Source organism: Ranitomeya imitator, chromosome 3, assembly GCF_032444005.1.
Source record: "Ranitomeya imitator isolate aRanImi1 chromosome 3, aRanImi1.pri, whole genome shotgun sequence".
NCBI lineage: Eukaryota > Metazoa > Chordata > Amphibia > Anura > Dendrobatidae > Ranitomeya > Ranitomeya imitator.
The window spans coordinates 476,552,544-476,577,217 of NC_091284.1; the positions used below are offsets into that span (position 1 = coordinate 476,552,544).

The following is a 24,674-nucleotide window of genomic DNA, read 5'->3' on the forward strand; positions in this document are numbered from 1 at the left end:
ACATCCATGTGTGTTATGTGTATGAATGTGTGCGGGAAGTTTTATGGCCAGTGCTGACATTAAAAAATAGACATGTCAGCGTGTTTTGCCCATGGACACACGGTCCGTGGAAACACACTTACATGTGCACAGGCCCATTCACTTGAATAGGCAAATGGCGCTCCGATCCTCCCTAGTCTCTCTGCATGGCTAAGTAGCACTGTGCAGCCACAAATGGTGTATTGCCACGTTCAGTAGCAATTGTGGGACAAATTTACCGTATATACTCGAGTATAAGCCAAGATTTTCAGCCCATTTTTTGGGGCTGAAAGTCCCCCTCTCGGCTTATACTCGAGTCATATACCGGGAGGTCAGCAGGGGAGGGGGAGCGGGGGCTGTGTAGTAATACTTACCTGCTCCTGGCGCGGTCCCTGCAGTCCCTGGCTTCCCCGGCGCTGCAGATTCTTCCTGTACTGAGCGGTCACATGGCACCGCTCATTACAGAAATGAATAGGCGGCTCCACCTCCCATAGGGGAGGAGCCGCATATTCATTGCTGTAAATGATCGGTAACTGTGACCGCTCAATTACAGGAAGAAGCTGCAGCGCCGGGGAAGCCAGGGACTGCAGGGACCGCGCCAGGAGCAGGTAAGTATACAGCGCCGCACGATATTTACCTGCTCCTCGGTCCGGTGCGGCTCCGTCTGCAGCGTCCTCTAGCAGTGACGCTCAGGTTAGAGGGCGCGGTGACGTAGTCAGTGCGCGCCCTCTGCTGAGCGTCAGTGCTGGAGACGGAGCCGCACGAGGAGCAGGTAAATATTGAAAGCGCTGGCGTCCTGAGCAAAGAGAGGTGAGTATGTGATTTTTTTTTTTTTATTGCAGCAACAGCAGCAGCATTCTATATGGCACAGCTTGATAAGGAGCATCTATGGGGCCATAATCAACGGTGCAGAACATTATATATGGCACAGCATTAAAAGGAGCATCTATGGGGCCATAATCAAAGGTGCAGAGCATATATATATATGGCACAGCTTTATAAGGAGCATCTATGGGGCCATAATCAAAGGTGCAGAGCATATATATATATGGCACAGCTTTATAAGGAGAATCTATGGGGCCATAATGAACAGTGCAGAGCAATATATATATGGCACAGCTTTATAAGGAGCATCTATGGGGCCATAATCAAAGGTGCAGAGCATATATATATATATATATATATATATATATATATATGGCACAGCTTTATAAGGAGAATCTATGGGGCCATAATGAATAGTGCAGAGCAATATATATATGGCACAGCTTTATAAGGAGCATCTATGTGGCCATAATCAAAGGTGCAGAGCATATATATACATGGGGCACAGCTTTATAAGGAGCACCTATGGGGCCATAATCAACGGTGCAGAGCAATATATACGGTATATGGCACAGCTTTCTATGGAGCATCTATGGGGCCATAATGAACGGTGCAGAGCATTCTATATAGCACAGTTGTATATGGAGCATCTATGGGGCAATAATGAACGGTATGGAGGATCTATTTTTATTTTTGAAATTTACCAGTAGCTGCTGCATTTCCTACCCTAGGCTTATACTCGAGTCAATAAGTTTTCCCAGTTTTTTGTGGCAAAATTAGGGGGGTCGGCTTATACTCGGGTCGGCTTATACTCGAGTATATACGGTAGTTGCCATTCTTACCCATTTAAAATCTTTGGCTAAAACAAAATTTTGGTGGTAAAAATGTAGTTATTTTGTCCTCACTGCCCAATGGTATAAAATTCTGTGACAGACCCAAGGTGTCAATATGATCACTGCACCCCTAGATGAATTCACTGAGAGCTGTAGTTCGTAAAATGGGATCACTTATGGGGGGTTCTACTGTTTTGGCACCTCATGGTCTCTGTCAGTGGGGCATGGCACCTGCAAACCATAACAGTAAAATGTGGCGCTCCTTCCCTTCTGAGCTCTGCAATGTACCCAAACAGTGGTTTACCCCCACATATAGGGTACTGACGTACTGAGGACAAATTGCACAATAACTTTTGGGGTCCAATTTCTTCTGTTACCCTTGGAAAAATAAAAAATTGGGGGTGAAAAGATCATTCTTGTGAAAAAAATATGATTTTTTATTTTTACTGGCTCTACGTTATAAACTTCTGTGAAGCACATGGGGGTTCAAAGTGCTCACCACACATCTAGATAAGTTCCCTAGGCGGTCTAGTTTCCAAAATGGTGTCACTTGTGGGGGGTTTCAATGTTTAGGCACATCAGGGGCTCTCCAAACGGAACATGGCGTCTGATCTTAATTCCATCCAATTTTGCATTGAAAAAGTAAAACGGCGCTCCTTCACTTCTGAGCTCTGCCATGCACCTAAACAGTGGTTTACCCCCACATATGGGGTATCAGCATATTCAGGACAAATTGCACAACAACTTTTGGGGTCCAATTTCTCATGTTACCCTTGGGAAAATAAAAAAAATTTGGTCTGAATTAATTTTTTTGTGAAAAAAAGTTAACTGTTCATTTTTTTTTAAACATTCCAAAGATTCCTGTGAAGCACCTGAAGGGTTGATAAACTTCTTGAATGTGGTTTTGAGAACCTTGAGGGGTGCAGTTTTTAGAATGGTGTCACTTTTGGGTATTTTCTATCATATGGAGCCCTCGAAGTGACTTCAAATGTGAGGTGGTCCCTAAAAAAAATGGTGTTGTAAAAATGAGAAATCGCTGTTTAAATTTAACCTTTATAACTTCCTAACAAAAAAATAATAATAATTTCAAAATTGTGCTGATGCAAATAAGACATGTGGGAAATGTTATTTATTAAGTATTTTCTGTGACATATCTCTGTGATTTAAGAACATGAAAGTTAAAAGTTGAAAAATTGTGAAATTTTCGCCAGATTTCCATTTTTTTCACAAATAATCGCAAGTTATATCAAAGAAATTTTACCACTAACATGAAAATAAGTCACGAAAAAACACTGTCAGAATCACTGGGATCTGTTGAAGCGTTTCAGAGTTATAACCTCATAAAGGGACAGTGGTCAGAATTGTAAAAATTGGCCCGGTCCATAACGTGCACAGCACCCTCGGGGGTAAACATTTTAGCACAAAAAATCACACCTTTTACAAAAGTTATTCCAAAATATCTGATGTACATATGATCACTCCAGGAGGGGTGGGGACTGGAGTTAAATTTGCAAGGAATTTTATGACCTTGACAACTGATGAATCAGATGAAAATATTCCGGAAGCGCTGAACTCTACCCATAATGATGAACATTAAAAAAAAAGTGTGAGCACATGTCCTATAGACAAAGAAAAGGTGCAAATTAAAAGCAGACACAAAAAAAAACACAAAAAGTAAGCAAAAAAAAAAAAGTAAATGCAATAAATGAGTGGGCTCTTTTCTACATGGATGGGGAGACTGGCACACAAACAGAACTTCGGCATCTCAGCGTTTAGTGAGGGGTGACAGCGCCCTCTGGTGGCTCACACCAAATACTATTTACATCCTCCGATGCCCGCGCTTACCTGAAGCACCAGCCAATGGCATGTGTGCAATTCTTGGCACCATAGAAGTGCGAGGACTGAGGCAACACCAAGTCTAAACATGCCTGGGTCACAGGATAATAAAAGACCAGCCATATAATACGTGCACCTACCACAAGTCATCCAGCTCCCATTCCTGCAGCAGAGCCCAGTCACAGGAGTCCATAGTCTGCAGCTGAAGTACTAGTAGCCGCCTCACATGGTGGCAGCTGTGCTACTTGTCCAGCACCGTCAGTGACTTGCAGGGTGCAGCAGACTCCTGTTATGTCCGCTGGTGTGAGCAGTGAGCTGTGAGGACGCTCTCCTGTCAGGCTGCAGCTCTGCTCCGTCTCCCTCTTCCTTGTCCCCACCTCCCGCCTTGTGCTGAGGAAGCAGCAGCATCCACATCTCAGGTGCAACCTCCAGCATCTGACCCTCTAATGTCTCTCCATCTTCCTGTGGCTGAAGGATCAATATGGGCGGGAAATGTCACCAATATGTCCTCACACGCATTCCTGTCAGACATAAACCACTCTAGTTTGAGAAACAGCCTTGGTTTCTTCAGACTGAAGCTGCTTACATTGTTACCCCTAAGGATACTAGTAGCTTAAGGTCCAATTCATCATTTATGATTTAAGACACTTTTTTTTTTGGTCTCTGATTTTTTTTTTTGTGCCTAATTTATCAAAATGGAGCATATCGTTCGTGAATTTTGCACAAAGTAAAAATTAGTTTTCTGCTTCCTCATTCAACTATTTTTGATGCTTTTTTTGTGCAAAAAGTCATGTTTTGCATAATGTCGCAAAAAAATAATGAGTTTTGCGGCTTTTTGAACAGTTGCAAATGAATAAGGTGAAAACATCAGGAAACCATGAAACCCCACAAATTGGCAAACACATATCCAACAGATTTTTAAAAAAAAGGCTCAAATGGAAAGGTGAATTTGGTGCAATAACAAAAAGCAAAACATCAAAAACTCAACAAAAAACAGGCGCAACTGCTATAATGAATCGAGCCTTTAGTTCTTAGTTATACGTGCATTGCTTGGGTCAAATCTGATTGACAACCATTAGGCTATGTGCACACTTTGCGGATTTGCCTCAGGATCCGCAGCGAATTGGGCGCTGCGGATTCGCAGTAGTTTTCAATCCGGTTTACAGTACCATGTAAACCTATGGTTTCCTGTTAGTCTGCCCCCATTACTTGCATTGCGGTCTACACTAGTATGGCCACACAGTTTCCATCTGCGCATGTCTGACTACATTAAAATGGCCACCCCCATGCTTTGTGCTACAGTCTTCACCAATATGGCCGCGCAGCTCTATCCGCACATGACAGACTTCACCAATATGGCAGCACGGATATTTGGGGTATGGCCTCTAACAAGATGGCCGAATGGCGCGATATGGGCATGTGCGGGCATCCTATGACCGCATAGCACTCCGGAATTACTTCCTCTGCCCCATGTCTCATGGCGCTATCGTTGCGGAGGTGCATGGGGCCCCATGTGATTTCTGCTGAGTGGCGTCCAGGTGTACTGGGAGCAGATTAAGGAGGTACGCCGATGCTATTGGTTAGTTCTCTAATTGTAGCCCCACCATTTTGTGCCCTTCCTTCTTTATATACTGAACCCAGCACCACATCAGCGTACCCCTTGAGAAAGGCATCAGCCGAAACACGCGTCGGGGGGGGACAGGGGTGAGGTGCCAGTCCACATTGGGTAGATCTCCACACTAACCGGTATGTATACAAGAGATATTTATTGTGCATGGGCTCCTTCATTTATCTTCTTGGACTTTTATGTCCATCTTATGTAGTTATACTTTGTTAGTCTGGCGCAATTTCTTGATTGCTTTGAGACACCTGTTATGGTTATTGTGTGGATCCCTGTATACTGGAGGCACCTGTCCCCTGCCCGTTTAGGTGCATGCTGAGGGTAGCACAGGGATTTTTTCCTTCTGTCATTTTTATCTGGTATTATTATTAATAAAGTTTTCTTGCATATTTATATACCTGGACTATTTGCTGCTTTTGTTCTCTGTTGGGTTCATGCAGATCTATATCTAGAGCAGTGATGTTTTGGGCCTGTCGCTGGGCAACACGGACTTTCAACTCCCTCCAAAGGTTTTCAATGGGATTAAGATCTGGAGACTGACTAGGCCACTCCAGGACCTTCATATGCGCTTCTTATGAAGCTATTCCTATGTTGCCCTGGTGGTGTGCTTGGGATCATTATCATGCTGAAAGACCCATCCACGTTACATCTTCAATGCCCCTGCTGATGGAAGGAGGTTTGCACTCAAAATCTCATGATACATGGCCCCGTTCATTCTTTCATGTACACGGATCAGTCATCCTGGTCCCTTTGCAGAGAAAAGCCCCAAAGCATAATGTTGCCACGCCCATGCTTCACAGTAGGTATGGTGTTCTTTGGATGCAACTCAGCATTCTGTCTCTTTCAAACACAACAAGTTTTGTTTCTACCAAACAGTTCTACTTTGGTTTCATCAGTATATTCAACTAATCCCACATAAATCCACGTGGGAAGAACAAAGAGATCCCAAAATAAAAACCAAATGTTTATTAATACAATAATTTAAAAAATACAATAAAAAAGCAAAATAACCGTAGGGGACCCCACAGGACAAGGTACAAAATCAAAAAACCATACTCAAAAGTATTTAGATATAGGTGGTAGCTGTTAGATTACGAGTAAATACTAAAGCATATATGCTAAGTGTGTCTAATATATATTAGTTATAGAAGCTCCAAATATCTACTAGAGAGACATAATACTGATAACCGGCACAGTGGCTGGATCCTGGTCCTGAGCACATGCTGACATAGACCACACTGTAGCAATGTCTCATACACACATGTAAAATGGTTGATACCAGCGCATCGGCGTGCGCCTCTGAGAGCCTTTTATACGTAAAGCTCAAGTCCCGTCGGACAGGACCTTGCCCGTTGACCATTCCCGAGCTGCCACATCACCAGAGCAGCTGACGACTGACCACCAATGAGACGTCGCCACATCACGAGCATGCTCAGTAGGGTGATTTCTGGACTTAGTCTCCAGAGCAATATACAAAAAAAGGTTGCACTCTATCATGCTAAAGCACGTCAATTTGGAATATGTGAAATTTGAATAGCAATACGGCTTTGGAGGATTAGGACAAAATATGAGATGCTTAACATAAAATTTGTGCCCATCAACGATCGTCAAGGTGGTCTCAGTCTGATGGTTCCCTGACCTGTGTGAATACCTCTCTAAGGCTGGAGTCGCACTAGAGCGTAATACGGACCAGTGCTATGCGATAAAAAAATCGCATAGCACTCGGACCAATGTTAATCTATGGGGCAGCTCGCATCATCCGTTTTTTTCTCAACGGTATTATACTTGCGAGTGAAATCGCAGCATGCTGCAATTTGCACTGTATATCGGCCGAGAATCGCCAATGATAGTCTATGGGTGCGAGAAAAACTCACACCACATGGACCATCAGTGTGACTTGCACCAGTGTCCTTTAGAAAACCTGACGATTCAGTGCGGTGTAATGTAAAATCACACTAACAGGCTGACAGGTTAAAATAGAATAGATAAAATAAATGTCTACACATAGTATATATATATATTTATTTCATACAGAGCTAGATAGCAGAAAAGCCGGTAATTCAATTGTCGGCTTTTGCTAAATCCTTACCGAACCCGATAGGATATGAGACATGGTTTACATACAGTAAACAATTTCATATCCGTTAGTTTTTTATATATCCCGCACTAATAATGTTAGTAGTGTTTGTGTGTAAAATTTGGGAGCTGTAGGTGTTAAATTAATTGGTTATTTCACAGAAAAAACTGGCGTGGGCTCACACGCAATTTTCTCCGCCAGAGAGGGAAAGCCAGTGAGTGAGGTATTCATACCAGGACAGGGAAGAGGGAGCCATGCATAGCAGGACAGGGGACAATGTATACCCGGCTTATACTCGAGTCAATAACCTTACCCAGTTTTCCGTGACAAAAGTAGCTGCCTCGGCTTATACTCGGGTCGGCTTATACTCAAGTATATACGGTAAGTCCTGCAGTAATACTGGAGAAAGAATACATTATAATTCTGTAATAAATCAAAAAAATACAAGATAAAAAAACATTTAAGTCAAAACAAAGGCAGTAAAAGAAGGCTGAACTTGTGGTTACAGCAAGAGGTAAGGTAAAAAGGCTACAGGAATGTCCTGTGGGAGAACTGGGGAGAGAGTCCTGTCGGTTGTTCTGCCAGTAGTGCATAGAAGGGTGCAGGGATTCTAAATTATTAAGTGTGGACATCCAATGTGATAGTGGTGACCCTGGGTGGTCACATTATATCTGGGAGAGTGAGGGGATAAGGTTCCTCGCATCATGTTCTCATACACTTTATACAGTTAATAGCCCTCTGTGTCTATACTGCTACATACTTAGGCAGTTAACTGGTTCATGCAGCTTTACATGAACACCTGAGCCTTACACTATGGCTGGTCCGACTAACTAAAGCAATTGTTACCATCCACCTCTCGTGTCTCCCCTTTTCCTCATAGTTTGTAAGCTTGCGAGCAGGGCCCTCATTCCTCCTGGTATCTGTTTTGAACTGTGATTTCTGTTATGCTGTAATGTCTATTGTCTGTACAAGTCCCCTCTATAATTTGTAAAGCGCTGCGGAATATGTTGGCGCTATATAAATAAAATTATTATTATTATTATCTGATGTGCAGTCAAAGGTATGGACAGAAGGACATGTATAGAAAATCTCAGTAATGCCACCAACACGCAGGACATTCCTGTATCCGTTTTACCTTACCTCTTGCTGTAATGGATACAGGGAGTTGGGTGTTGTTGGCATTACTGGCTGGAATAACTGACTGGACCCTCTTCCTAGTTATCCCACAGGACATTATGGTATTAACTCTCCAGGGTTACTGGGGCAATTAGCATACACGAGTATTACTGCAGGACTTATTACTTACGATAATAAAAGTATTGTTTATTATGATTTGTTTGCATTATTCTTTTACCTTATTATAATTCAGTCACTTATATGACAAACCCCTTTTCCTTTCTGTACATCCCCTTTAGTTCTGATGAAGGTCTGAGTGCAGACCGAAAACGTTCAACAAATTATGTATGCAAAGTAAAAGAAAATTTAATTTTCAGCACTATTGCATTTGAGTGCCAAGTGTTTTGATGATAGTATGATTGGGCCGGATACCCTACTTGTACACCTCTCTCATTGTCTTATGAGTGCCGTATATGACTTTTCATAAAATAACACACAATTACCTAGAGCACCGCTTCCAGACTACATTCCCCAACTTCTACACTATGCAGCTGAATACAGATGTGCACCCCCCATTAATATATAATTAGTAATTATGCAACCCACCATTCCAAATATACTTGTAATCCACCACTGCACCCCTATTAACTATAAACAGTCAGTTTCCCCACATAATAAATTAGCAGCTGTACTCTTTATCCTAATTCAATACCAGTAACACTCCTGCATCCTCAACACCCTCACTCTGTTCCTCTTGCTCCCCCGATTTATTATATTTACCTGCTACCCTCTCCCCCGAATTTCAATTTATTATGATTTGCTCCCCTCCACCCTCAATTCATTATCATTTGCTGTCCCCACCCTAAATTCATCATCACGTGGTCTCCCCCACCTCCAATTCATAAATGTTTTGTCCCCACCTTCAATTCATTATCATTTTCTCTCCCCCACCCTTAATTCGAAATCATGTGCTCTACCACCAACCCTCAATTCATAATCACATGCTGTCCCGACCCTCAATTCATTATCATTAACTTTCACCCACCCTCAGTTCATTATCATTCCCTGTCTCCAGTCTCAATTCCTCATCATTTGCTCTGCTCCACCCTTAATTCATCATTATTTGCTCTCTCCATCCCCAACCTCAATTCCTAATTTGCTGTCCCCTGTCCCAAGCCCTCAATTCATCATCATTTGCTCCCCCCAAGACCATTTCATTAATTTTATTTAAAAAAAAAAAGTTTTTCATACTTACCTCACATACGCTCCCCTGCAGGCGCAGCTCCACTTCCGGTGTCATGGAGAGGGGTGCCTGTAACTGTCGGCACTTGCGTGATGAAATAATCACTTACACGCCATCATCAGCATGTCACAGAAAAGGCGTAGGGACTCCCTTAGAGCTGCACATCTGTTTCATGCAGCTCAGGAAGCTTACCAGCGCCGAGATGTGCACCGCTGATAGCGGCTTGCCGGCACACACTACTTTATTATACCCTGGGGCCCAGTGAGCAGAAGCACAAGTGAGGGGTCCAGACTGAGTCCGGGCCCCCCTCTTTACTTATTCTCACCGAGTCCCTCACAACAGTAGGGGCAGTAATGATCTGATGTGGTCCTGTCCAAGCATAACAGTATAAAATAAAGACTCAGACACATCATGGAAAGTTTAAATAGTGTGAAGTTTATTATATGCTTTATATGTGCTGGTTACCTCCCATCACTCACAAAGAGCATACAGCAACACTCAGGACAGGAAAAAACCCCAGTGGTGAAAACCTGTAGGGAAACCATGGCTGCTGTACTGCCCTTCCTCTGGGCATACTAAGGGAGGTTTACATAGTTACATAGTTATTAAGGTTGAAGGAAGACTTTAAGTCCATCTAGTTCAACCCATAGCCTAACCTAACATGCCCTATCATGTTGATCCAGAGGAAGGCAAAAAAAAACCATGTGGCAACGAGTAAGCTCCACATTGGGGGAAAAAATTCCTTCCTGACTCCACATACGGCAATCAGACTAGTTCCCTGGATCAATGCCCTATCAAGGAATCTAGTATATATAACCTGTAACATTATACTTTTCAAGAAAGGCATCCAATCTCCTGTTAAATTTAAGTAATGAATCACTCATTACAACATCATACAGCAGAGAATGCCATAGTCTCACTGCTCTTACACTAAAGAATTAGCATCTGTTATTATGCTTAAACCTTCTATGTAAAGTATACGGTGTGTCTATGTGTACATCATATGGGGTATCTGTGTGTGTTTGTGTGTGTCTGTGTGTAGGGTCGGACTGGACCACTGGAGAACTGGAGGATTCTCCGGTGGGCCCAGGCCCTGGCACCTGCTGGCATAAAGGGCCAGCAGCTTCTTAGGGCCCCTGGATCAGCATGTCCATAATAGCGGCACACCACGCAGCTGCTATGGGGCCTCCGGTGCCAGCAGAGCAGCAATGGGTGACAGGAAGTCTAAGCCTGTTCCCGCTGCTAAAATTAAATAAATATTCACGCTTCCCCACACCCCATGGGCGTGGAGAGGAGTGACTTAATTTCACTTTAATAGCGGGCAGTGTTTGCTGCAAGCTGTGGCTAACACTGCCCGCTATCAGGGCCCGCAGACCAGGGCCCCCGCTCCCTCAGGCTCCCTATCCCACATGGCCGCTATAGGTCTGTAAGCCAGGGGGTGCCGGAATCAGCGAGGAAGGGAGGTGAGTATTTTTTTTTTTATATATCAGTGAGTCCTGGTTGTATGCGGGAAGCTACATGATACCCTATGGGGGGTGAGTTGCATGATACCCTGTGGGGGGAGCTGCATAATACCCTATGGGGGAAGTGAGCTGCCTCACTCCCTCAGGGCCCCAAGCCCACATGGCCACTATGGGGCCGTAAGCCAGGGGGTGCCGGCGCCAGCGCCGCCCCCCAGTGCACGTTAATGGAGGAGAGAGCGTCAGATGACACTCCATCTCCCATCATTCCCCTCACCTCTGACATACAGCGGGTGCGTGATTACGTCACTTCATTGCGTACATGCTGTGTGCGAGGCCGACTGCAGCGCAGCTCCTGACATCAGAGCAGAGCCACCACAGGAATCAGCGTGGGAGCAAGGAGGAGAGGTGAATATTGTTTTTTTTAACATATCGGTGAGTCCTGGTTGTATGGGGGAAGCTGCATGATAACTTATGGGAGAGCTGCATGATACCCTATGGGGGGGTGAGCTGCATGATGCCCCATTGGGGGAAGCTGCATGATACCCTATGGGGGAGCTGCATAATACCCTATGGGGGAGGGAGCTGCATGATGACCTATGGGGGGTGAGCTGCATGATACCCTATGGGAGGTGAACTGCATGATACTCTATGGGGGGTGAGCTGCATGATACCCTATGGGTGAGTGAGCTGCAGGATGGCCTATGGGGGAGCTGCATGATGCCCTAGAGGGGAGCTGCATGATACCCTATGGGGGTGAGCTGCATGATATCCTAAGGGGGTGAGCTGCATGATACCTTATGGGGGGAGCTGCATGGCACCCTATGGGGGAGCTGCATGATGCCTTATGGGGAGCTGCATGATACCCTATGAGAGGGGGCAGCATGATACCCTATGAGAGGGGGCAGCACGATACCCTATCATGGGGGCAGCATGATACCTTATGAGGGGGGCAGCATGATACCCTATGAGGGGGGCAGCATAATACCCTTTGAGGGGGCTATGTTATATTCTGGGGGACTGCATTATACCTTATCAGGGGGCTGCATTATAATCTGAGGGGGCTACATTATATTCTGTGGGAGGCTGCATTATACTATTTGAAGGGGGCTGAATTATACCCTATGAGGGGGCTACATGATATTCTATGGGGGAGCTGCATTATACCTTAAGAGGGGGTTGCACTATATGCTAAGGGGGCTACATTATACCCTATGGGGGGCTGCATTATTCTCTGAGGCTGGTTGCATTATATTCTATGGGGGGCTACATTATATTCTATATGAGGGCTGCATTATATTCTGTGAGGGGGCTACATTATAGTATATGAGGGGGCTACTTTATATACTATGAGGGGGATACATTGTACCCTATGAGGGGGCTACTTTATATTCTATGAGGGAGGCTACCCCAACCCCTGCTACATAATTAAGACATGTACTGCTTTATATTATACCCTGATATTAGCGCGTTTTACAACACAATTGGTGGTCTTGTATTCTTTTCTATGTAGGTACATAGTGGGCGCCAAGAATGATTTTCTCTGGTGGGCCAGAGATGCTCCAGTCCGATGCTGTCTGTATGTATGCTGTCTATGTACAGTGGGATGTGCATTTTCTGTGTGTGACTATTAAGAATACTTCTCTCCTTTCTGAAGTTCTTCATCCGTCACGTCATCTAGATGTTCTTCTCTTTGCAGGTCTAGCAGCTATGTTCCTTTTCCAGCCATGTTCTTCTTTTTGTGGATCCAGCAGCTATGTTCCTCTTCCAGCCATGTTCTTCTTCTTGTAGGTCCAGCAGTGGTGTTTCCAGGCATTACACATTCACACCTTCCTCCTTGTTGCATGGAACGATGTTGCAGAGAGAGCAGGGTAGGGCCTTGTTCCTCCTGAACCAACGGATTGCCCAGCTGTGATGGATATTCCTGTTTCTCTTCCATGCCCAGTGGTCAGGGTCTTGTGCCATGATCTAAAATGAAATAAGTGATTATAATCAAAGTTTAAAGGGAATATATCCCCATAAACCATAATCCAATTTGCATATATTTTAGACCTGATGATACTGGTTCTTTTTGAAGTTTTCTTGCTTGATATTAAAACAAGCATTTCATGAGTCCAGCTATGGTTGCATTCATAAAATGCTCTCCCTAATATCAGGATTGCATGACCATATTGCTATTTTTTTTTTTTTTTCAAAGTAAGTACAACAGCACCATCAGATCTAAGGGATTTATATATGCATACTGTTTGTATTCTGATATCTATTTACAGATCAGCTTTATATTATTATTGTTTATACGATTGCTAACCAGATCACAGGTGGCTCGATCCACCCAAGCCCGAAATCCCATCCTGGTGAGAAGAACATTGCGAAATTGTAGAAGTCGGTCCTTCGTCATGCTCCACGTCCATCCGAGGGCCCAGCGGTAGATCTCCTGTTGATATGGCACGTCTTCTTCAAACTGGTTGGCTAAAAACCTGAAGGGAAGAGAAATGAAACCAAATAAATTAGAATCCACTTCAGAAGAAAATACAGAAATATAACAACAAATACAATTATCATGTTTTTACCTGAGTGGTAGAAAAGATATTTTGGTTTTACAATAAAATAAAGTTATTTCTAGACATAAATGTGTAATAATAAAAGAGACTCACAGAGCTGGAAAGAAGAAGTTTCCATATTCTGAAGATCGCAGTCCTGCTCTCCTGAAGTACAGGTCCTTCTCAAAAAATTAGCATATAGTGTTAAATTTCATTATTTACCATAATGTAATGATTACAATTAAACTTTCATATATTATAGATTCATTATCCACCACCTGAAATTTGTCAGGTCTTTTATTGTTTTAATACTGATGATTTTGGCATATAACTCCTGATAACCCAAAAAACCTGTCTCAATAAATTAGCATATCAAGAAAAGGTTCTCTAAACGACCTATTACCCTAATCTTCTGAATCAACTAATTAACTCTAAACACATGCAAAAGATACCTGAGGCTTTTATAAACTCCCTGCCTGGTTCATTACTCAAAACCCCCATCATGGGTAAGACTAGCGACCTGACAGATGTCAAGAAGGCCATCATTGACACCCTCAAGCAAGAGGGTAAGGGTACCGTCACACAGTGCAATTTTGATCGCTACGACGGCACGATTCGTGACGTTCGAGCGATATAGTTACGAGATCGCAGTGTCTGACACGCTCCTGCGATCAGGGACCCCGCTGAGAATCGTACGTCGTAGCAGATCGTTTGAAACTTTCTTTCGTCGTCTAGTGTCCCGCTGTGGCGGCATGATTGCATGGTGTAACATATATCGTATACGATGTGCGCATAGTAACCAACGGCTTCTACATCGCACATACGTCATGAAATTATCGCTCTAGCGTCGTAGATTGCAAAGTGTGACAGCAGTCTACGACGCTGGAGCGATATTGTTACGATGCTGGAGCGTCACGGATCGTACCGTCGTAGCGATGAAAATTGCACTGTGTGACGGTACCCTAAGACCCAGAAAGAAATTTCTCAACAAATAGGCTGTTCCCAGAGTGCTGTATCAAGGCACCTCAATGGTAAGTCTGTTGGAAGGAAACAATGTGGCAGAAAACGCTGTACGAGAAGAGGAGACCGGACCCTGAGGAAGATTGTGGAGAAGGACCGATTCCAGACCTTGGGGAACCTGAGGAAGCAGTGGACTGAGTCTGGTGTGGAAACATCCAGAGCCACCGTGCACAGGCGTGTGCAGGAAATGGGCTACAGGTGCCGCATTCCCCAGGTAAAGCCACTTTTGAACCATAAACAGCGGCAGAGGCGCCTGACCTGGGCTACAGAGAAGCAGCACTGGACTGTTGCTAAGTGGTCCCAAGTACTTTTTTCTGATGAAAGCAAATTTTGCATGTCATTCGGAAATCAAGGTGCCAGAGTCTGGAGGAAGACTGGGGAGAAGGAAATGCCAAAATGCCTGAAGTCCAGTGTCAAGTACCCACAGTCAGTGATGGTGTGGGGTGCCATGTCAGCTGCTGGTGTTGGTCCACTGTGTTTCATCAAGGGCAGGGTCAATGAAGCTAGCTATCAGGAGATTTTGGAGCACTTCATGCTTCCATCGGCTGAAATGCTTTATGGAGATGAAGATTTCATTTTTCAGCACGACCTGGCACCTGCTCACAGTGCCAAAACCACTGGTAAATGGTTTACTGACCATGGTATTACTGTGCTCAATTGGCCTGCCAACTGTCCTGACCTGAACCCCATAGAGAATCTGTGGGATATTGTGAAGAGAAAGTTGAGAGACGCAAGACCCAACACTCTGGATGAGCTTAAGGCCGCTATTGAAGCATCCTGGGCCTCCATAACATCTCAGCAGTGTCACAGGCTGATTGCCTCCATGCCACGCCGCATTGAAGCAGTCATTTCTGCCAAAGGATTCCCGACCAAGTATTGAGTGCATAACTGAACATTATTATTTGATAGTTTTTTTGTTTGTTATTAAAAAACACTTTTATTTGATTGGATGGGTGAAATATGCTAATTTATTGAGACAGGTTTTTTGGGTTATCAGGAGTTGTATGCCAAAATCATCAGTATTAAAACAATAAAAGACCTGACAAATTTCAGTTGGTGGATAATGAATCTATAATATATGAAAGTTTAATTGTAATCATTACATTATGGTAAATAATGAAATTTAACACTATATGCTAATTTTTTGAGAAGGACCTGTAAGTGACGACCATGGCGAGGAGATACTAGAGGGATGAGAAGCAGAGTTAGAGGGTATATATAATACAGAACATATATAGCTGTAATTCCTATGTTTGGTAATATCTGGCCACTATTACATAAGAATAAGCCCTTTATGTCCCTTTGATGGATCTTCTCAAATCTGGATGATTTCTTATCCTTCACTACAATAATACCTTGTCCCAAATCTTAAGACAGCTGTCCCTGGCTAGAAAACATCTGATGTATTCTTCTTCTACAAAAATGAGAAAATAGAATCATTTCACTATGAACTTTATAATGAAAACCTTTTTAATACTATTATTGTTAAATTAGAGCATTTCATTAATGATGGATTATCCTCACAATAGCATGAATATTAGATTGCTGGAAATTTGGCCCCCGACACCCACTGATCAGATACTGAAGAATTGTCCTAAAGATATGCCATCACTATTAAGGTGAAACCAAAGCCACGACACTGTTCACCACATAGTGACCGCTCCTGTCTGCTGTATCATACTAGGTATAATTATAGGAGGCTGAGGGAGAACACTTCCCTACATGTTTCTCTACCATTATACACATAAAATAGATTAATATAAAAATACATGTCATATAATCTAATACTTTATATCTGGAAACCTTGTAATGTGCAATGAGTCTTACCAAGGAGTGCGGTGAAAGCTGCCCGCTGTTCTGGCTGGGGGATGTCATCTTCTGTCTTCCTTCTCTTGGCCACTTCCAGATGGGGGCTGGAACTAAGCGTAGCTGGGTGAAGGCCCCTCATGACTGCTTTGAGCCGGGCGGTCTTTTTGAATAATGCTGTGGCTAGGGATAGGAGGATGGCAAGGGGGGGAGGAGTTAGGAAAGGGGGAGGTAGGAAGGAAAGTGCGGGAAAACCGCCATTCACTACCTTATTCCAGGACGAGGAAGACCCACCCACCCTCCCTTGTTGGCTTGTACTTAAGGGTTTTAATAAATGGGGGGGAGAATTGTGGTGAAGATTTCATATATCGATATGGCGAGGGAAGTTATATAAAAAAAAATATATATATATATTTTGAAAGGGGATTTGGGATTACACTTTGTATGCGGGGGTTTGGTTCATTATTTATGTTATTGTTTATTGTCACAGTGGCTGTGGGGGGGGTGGGGGTTCTTGGAGTTGACGCTGATTGGTTGGGGGAAGGAATTGGAGCATAATTATAGGCAATTTAAAAATGTGGTGGGGTTGGATCTGGCATTTTGGTATTGGCTCTGGACGGGGTTTTTACCCTGGGAGCTGTTGGTGGTTTTTCTCTTCCCGGAACGGGATGTACGGTGCCCTCGAGCTGGTTTTCACAGCTGAGGGTAATATGGTGGTCAATCTTCTTTTGGGGGTTTGCCAGATCTTTTAGCTCCAAGAACCCTCCCCTCAAAAGTTTATACTGTTGTATTTATGTTTATGTTATTTTTTGTTAATAAAAGTTGGCCGCTGTGGCCAAAATATCCAAAAAGAATAATTAGTCTTGTTTTTATTCAGGGGTTAGGGTTGGGTCGGTGGGCAGGTGTTGCGGTTAGGTTATATATGTAGGAAAGGACCGCACTCGGCATACGCGGTCATGGGTGGCAGACAGTGAACTGTGGTAGAAGAGGTAGATAATATAGTATTAGGCCTCATGCACATGGTCGTACTATGGCTACACATAATTCACTTACATCCTGCTGGGTGTTCTCCTCATGGGAATCTGACATTAGTTTTGTGCTGTAAATGGTATAAATATGTGTAGTGATGATGTGTATGGTCACTATGATTTGCCGGTGTAAGTGTATGGATTGTGATGACTGCAGTGATGTAACCTCATCTACTTACCACTCCTCTTCATACTGGGCGATCAGTTCTCTCTTCCGCTTCCTCATGGCCATCTTTACTCTTCTTCCTGGAAGCTAACATATAGAAAAAGGAAAAATCTGAATATGCAGAGAATGGCTCTGTCTATAGGATCCCTGGTAGAGTAATACTACCAACCTAATGTGTAACCCAAAACCTAACTAGCACAGCCTGCATTACATGGGTTGCAATATTGCAGCTTTATTGACTTGATTGGTACTGAGTTGTAATACCCAACATGACCCATTGACAGAAGTGGCGCTGTAGCTAGTAAACAAAACAAACCCTATTTTCTACTTAAAGCACCATTGCAGCGTTTTGTTTTGTTTGTACTGCTGGAGTGGTGCTTTAAAGGGAAGGTGCCGCGTTTTAATATTGTAAAAAAAAAAAAAACCTCTTTAACCCCTTTACCCCCAAGGGTGGTTTGCACGTTAATGACCGGGCCAATTTTTACAATTCTGACCACTGTCCCTTTATGAGGTTATAACTCTGGAACGCTTCAATGGATCCTGGTGATTCTGACATTGTTTTCTTGTGACATATTGTACTTCATGACAATGGTAAAAATTATTTGATAGTACCTGCGTTTATTTGTGAAAAAAACGGAAATTTGGCGAATATTATGAAAATTTCGCAATTTTCCAACTTTGAATTTTTATGCAATTAAATCACAGAGATATGTCACACAAAATACTTAATAAGTAACATTTCCCACATGTCTACTTTACATCAGCACAATTTTGGAACCAAAATTTTTTTTTGTTAGGGAGTTATAAGGGTTAAAAGTTGACCAGCAATTTCTCATTTCTACAACACCATTTTATTTTAGGGACCACATCTCATTTGAAGTCATTTTGAGGGGTCTATATGATAGAAAATACCCAAGTGTGACACCATTCTAAAAACTACACCCCTCAAGGTGCTCAAAACCATATTCAAGAAGTTTATTAACCCTTCTGGTGCTTCACAGGAATTTTATGAATGTTTAAATAAAAATGAACATTTAACTTTTTTTCACAAAAAATTTAATTCAGCTCCAATTTGTTTTATTTTACCAAGGGTAACAGGAGAAAATGGACCCCAAACATTGTTGTACAATTTGTCCTGAGTATGCCAATACCCCACATGTGGGGGTAAACCACTGTTTGGGCGCATGGCAGAGCTCGGAAGCGAAGGAGTGCCATTTGACTTTTCAATGCAAAATTGACTGGAATTGAGATGGGACGCCATGTTTCGTTTGGAGAGCCCCTGATGTGGCTAAACATTGAAACCCCCCACAAGTGACACCATTTTGGAAAGTAGACCCCCTAAGGAACTTATCTAGAGGTGTGGTGAGCACTTTGACCCAACAAGTGCTTCACAGAAGTTTATAATGTAGAACCGTAAAAATAAAAAATCATATTTTTTCACAAAAATTATCTTTTCGCCCCCAATTTTTTATTTTCCCAAGGGTAAGAGAAGAAATTGGACCCCAAAAGTTGTTGTACAATTTGTCCTGAGTACGCTGATAGCCCATATGTGGGGGTAAACCACTGTTTGGGCGGATGGGAGAGCTCGGAAGGGAAGGAGCGCCGTTTGACTTTTCAATGCAAAATTGACAGGAATTGAGATGGGACGTCATGTTGCGTTTGAAGAGCCACTGATGTGCCTAAACATTGAAACCCCCCACAAGTGACACCATTTTGGAAAGTAGACCCCCTAAGGAACTTATCTAGAGGTGTGGTGAGCACTTTGACCCACCAAGTGCTTCACAGAAGTTTATAATGTAGAACCGTAAAAATAAAAAATCATATTTTTTCACAAAAATTATCTTTTTGCCCCCAATTTTTTATTTTCCCAAGGGTAAGAGAAGAAATTGGACCCCAAAAGTTGTTGTACAATTTGTCCTGAGTACGCTGATACCCCGTATGTTGGGGGAAACCAACGTTTGAGCGCATGGCAGAGCTCGGAAGGGAAGGAGCGCCATTTGGAATGCAGACTTAGATGGAATGGTCTGCAGACGTCACATTGCGTTTGCAGAACCCCTAATGTACCTAAACAGTAGAAACCCCCCACAAGTGACCCCATATTGGAAACTAGACCCCCCAGGGAACTAATCTAGATGTGTTGTGAGAACTTTGAACCCCCAAGTGTTTCACTACAGTTTATAACGCAGAGCCGTGAAAATAAAAAATCTTTTTTTTCCCCACAAAAAATATGTTTTAGCCCCGAGTTTTGTATTTTCCCAAGGGTAGCAGGAGAAATTGGACCCCAAAAGTTGTTGTCCTATTTGTCCTGAGTACGCTGATACCCCATATGTTGGGGTAAACCCCTGTTTGGGCACACGGGAGAGCTCGGAAGGGAAGAAGCACTGTTTTACTTTTTCAACGCAGAATTGGCTGGAATTGAGATCGGACGCCATGTCGCGTTTGGAGAGCCCCTGATGTGCCTAAACAGTGGAAACCCCCCAATTATAACTGAAACCCTAATCCAAACACATCCCTAACCCTTATCCCAACAGTAACCCTAACCACACCTCTAACCCTGGCACACCCCTAACCCTAATCCCAACCCTATTCCCAACCGTAAATGTAATCTAAACCCTAACTGTAACTTTAGCCCCAACCCAAACTGTAGCCCTAGCCCTAACCCTAGCCCTAACCCTAATCCTAACCCTAGCCCTAACCCTAACCCTAGCCCTAACCCTAGCCCTAACCCTAGCCCTAACCCTAACCCTAGCCCTAACCCTAGCCCTAACCCTAACCCTAGCCCTAACCCTAACCCTAACCCTAGCCCTAACCCTAGCCCTAACCCTAGCCCTAACCCTAGCCCTAACCCTAGCCCTAACTCTAACCCTAGCCCTAATGGGAAAATGGAAATAAATACATTTTTTTAATTTTTCCCTAACTAAGGGGGTGATGAAGGGGGGTTTGATTTACTTTTATAGCGGGTTTTTTAGCGGATTTTTATGATTGGCAGCCGTCACACACTGAAAGACGCTTTTTATTGCAAAAAATATTTTTTGCGTTACCACATTTTGAGAGCTATAATTTTTCTATATTTTGGTCCACAGAGTCATGTGAGGTCTTGTTTTTTGCGGGACGAGTTGATGTTTTTATTGGTAACATTTTCGGGCACGTGACATTTTTTGATCGCTTTTTATTCCGATTTTTGTGAGGCAGAATGACCAAAAACCAGCTATTCATGAATTTCTTTTGGGGGAGGCGTTTATACCGTTCCGCGTTTGGTAAAATTGATGAAGCAGTTTTATTCTTTGGGTCAGTACGATTACAGCGACACCTCATTTATATCATTTTTTTATGTTTTGGCGCTTTTATACGATAAAAACTATTTTACAGAAAAAATAATTATTTTTGCATCGCTCTATTCTCAGGACTATAACTTTTTTATTTTTTTGCTGATGATGCTGTATGGCAGCTCGTTTTTTGCGGGACAAGATGACGTTTTCAGCGGTACCATGGTTAGTTATATCTGTCTTTTTGATCGCGTGTTATTCCACTTTTTGTTCGGCGGTATGATAGTAAAGCGTTGTTTTTTGCCTCGTTTTTTTTTTTTTCTTACGGTGTTTACTGAAGGGGTTAACTAGTGGGCCAGTTTTATAGGTCGGGCCGTTACGGACGCGGCGATACTAAATATGTGTACTTTTATTGTTTTTTTTTTTTTATTTAGATAAAGAAATGTATTTATGGGAATAATATATATATATTTTTTTCATTATTTTGGAATATTTTTTTTTATTTTTTTTTACACATTTGAAATTTTTTTTTTTTACTTTTTTACTTTGTCCCAGGGGGGGACATCACAGATCAGTGATCTGACAGTTTGCACAGCACTCTGTCAGATCACTGATCTGACATGCAGCGCTGCAGCCTTCACAGTGCCTGCTCTGAGCAGGCTCTGTGAAGCCACCTCCCTCCCTGCAGGACCCGGATCCGCGGCCATCTTGGATCCAGGGCTGGAGGGAGCAGGGAGGGAGGTGAGACCCTCGCAGCAACGCGATCACATCGCGTTGCTGCGGGGGGCTCAGGGAAGCCCGCAGGGAGCCCCCTCCCTGCGCGGTGCTTCCCTGTACCGCCGGCACATCGCGATCATCTTTGATCGCGGTGTGCCGGGGGTTAATGTGCCGGGGGCGGTCCGTGACCGCTCCTGGCACATAGTGCCGGATGTCAGCTGCGATAAACAGCTGACACCCGGCCGCGATCGGCGGCGCTCCCCCCGTGAGCGCTGCCGATCGCATATGACGTACTATTGCATCCTTGGGAAGTAAAGCCCACCCCACATGGACGCAATAGTACGTCTAATGGCAGAAAGGGGTTAATTCCTTATTTTTGTAAGTTATTTTCAAGTGCATAGTATTTATTGTTTTTTTTTTATTCATTTTTTTTTCTGCCACTGGGCGCCGCCATTTTCATTTGCAGGATTGTAAGTGTAGCTGCACGACACTTACAGTCTTCACATACAGCTGCTCTGGACATAGACAGCTGTAGTCGGGAGGCGACCCCATAGCTAGTAATGTATTATGAGCTCAGCTGCTCTCTGCTCTGATGTGGCCACGCCCCCTGGGCTGTCTCCACATCACGGCAGAGGCAGGAGATCGGCGCCATCTTGCTTCAGCCTACAGTGGAGTGTATCTGTGAGCTCCACTGTGACTGAGAGCTGCGCTGTTGGAGGAGCAGCTCCATCTGTCTCCCCTCACACTCAGCGGCCGTTCCCTGTCCTCTGCTGCCTGGTGTGTCGCTGAATCTCTAGAGAGGGTGAAGTGCTGTGGTCTTATGTCCTCTTATCAGGAGCTGCAGAGAGGTAACAGAGGGGGAAGGGGGACACTCTGTGCTGCTCGACCTCTCACTGCAGCTCCTCACAGGACATCAGACCCTGCATCTATCACTATACTGTGCTGAGCCATGTATCTAATCCTCTCCTGTGTGATACTGTGTGCTGAGCAGTGTATCTAATCCTATCCTGTGCTGACCTGTGTATCTAAGGCCGCCGTCACACATGCGAGTTTTACGGACGTAAGAGCGCAGAATCTACGTCCGTAAAACTCGCAAAAAATACGGCACAATTATTCTCTATGCCCCTGCTCCTATTTGCCGTATTTTACTGATCAGTATTATACGGCTTTCTACGGCCGTACAAAATCGCAGCATGCTGCGTTTGTCACCGTACTGCGCAAGAAATACGCCAATGAAAGTCTATGGAAGCGTGAAAAATACGGATTACACACGGACAAGCAGTGTGACTTGCGAGAAATACGCAGCGCTGTTAGAGAGAAAAGCCGGTAATTCAGTGCGGTGTACAGTAAAATCACACTGACAGCTTACAGTAGAATAGGTAGAATAAATGTGTACACATAGAATAGGTATATATATATGTCAGTGAGACACATATATGTATATATATTAATATTTATTCCAGCGCTATACAGCTTGAAAGCCGGTAATTCAATTACCGGCTTTTTCCTTCTCCTTCCTAAAACCCGACATGATTTGAGACATGGTTTACATACAGTAAACCATGTCTTCTCTCCATTTTTTTTTGCAGATTCCACACTACTAATGTCAGTAGTGTGTATCTGCAAAATTTGGCCGTTCTAGCTCTTAAAATAAAGGGTTAAATGGCGGAAAAAATTGGCGTGGGCTCCCGCGCAATTTTCATAGATCGTGGGAAATTACCTAGAAAGCCAGGGAGCTTTCTAGGTAATTTCCCACGATCTATGAACAGCCAGCAGAGGGCGCCTCACCGCAAATGAAGCTAAATATAGATCATTGATCTATTTTTAGCCTCATTCCCTGGGGTTTTGCAGCGAGGAGCAGCCTGCATTAGCACAGCTCCTTGCTGCAAAATGTTTTAACCCCTTCAGAAGGATTTACATCGTTGGACGTTACAGATCTGCGGAGGGTAAGTATATTGTTGGTTTATTATGTTTTTTTACTCACAGAACGAGGGTCTTCAGTGACTGGATTGGGCGTTGAATAAAATACTGCAACAACCATTGTTTTTATTTCATTAAAATAATTTAAAAAAATGTGTTTGTGTTTTATTTAACCCTTTACTAGTATTGGATTAATAATGGATAGGTGTCATAATTGACGCCTCTCCATTATTAATTAGGCTTAATGTCACCTTACAATAGCAAGGTGGCATTAACCCTTCATTACCCCATATCCCACCGCTACACGGGAATGGGAAGAGAGTGGCCAAGTGCCAGAATAGGCGCATCTTCCAGATGTGCCTTTTCTGGGGTGGCTGGGGGCAGATATTTTTAGCCAGGGGGGGGCCAATAACCGTGGACCCTCTCCAGGCTATTAATATCTGCCCTCAGTCACTGGCTTTACTACTCTGGCGGAGAAAATTGCGCGGGAGCCCACGCCAATTTTTTCCGCCATTTAACCCTTTATTTTAAGAGCTAGAACGGCCAAATTTTGCAGATACACACTACTGACATTAGTAGTGTGGAATCTGCAAAAAAAATGGAGAGAAGACATGGTTTACTGTATGTAAACCATGTCTCAAATCATGTCGGGTTTTAGGAAGGAGAAGGAAAAAGCCGGTAATTGAATTACCGGCTTTCAAGCTGTATAGCGCTGGAATAAATATTAATATATATACATATATGTGTCTCACTGACATATATATATACCTATTCTATGTGTACACATTTATTCTACCTATTCTACTGTAAGCTGTCAGTGTGATTTTACTGTACACCGCACTGAATTACCGGCTTTTCTCTCTAACATATGTGTCTACTGACACATATATATATATATATATATATATATATATATATATATATATATATATATATAGACAGTATATATATATTTTCTTTTCTTTTTGGGACACATGGATCACTTCTATAGCGGTATGTTGGTTTTGCTAGCCTGCGAGAAAACCACGCAGTACGGATGCCATACGGATTACATACGGAGGATGCCATGCGCAAAAAACGCTGACACACCCTGCCTACGGAGGAGCTACGGACCACTATTTTCGGGACATTTCAGCGTATTACGGCCGTAATATACGGACCGTATTTTCATACGCTGAGTGT

The 24,674-nt window shown here is 43.4% G+C and overlaps 1 protein-coding gene across 1 annotated transcript in view; it reads right to left on the reverse strand.

Moving 5' to 3' along the window:
* Positions 1–3,881, reverse strand: part of AFF3 (ALF transcription elongation factor 3) — a 753,993-nt gene extending 750,112 nt beyond the window's left edge. Inside the window, exon 1 of the mRNA XM_069757526.1 lies at positions 3,653–3,881. Coding sequence (XP_069613627.1) covers positions 3,653–3,705 — 53 coding nt within the window. The 5' untranslated portion in view covers positions 3,706–3,881. The remainder of the gene's footprint in view (positions 1–3,652) is intronic.
* Positions 3,882–24,674: the final 20,793 nt, after the last annotated feature.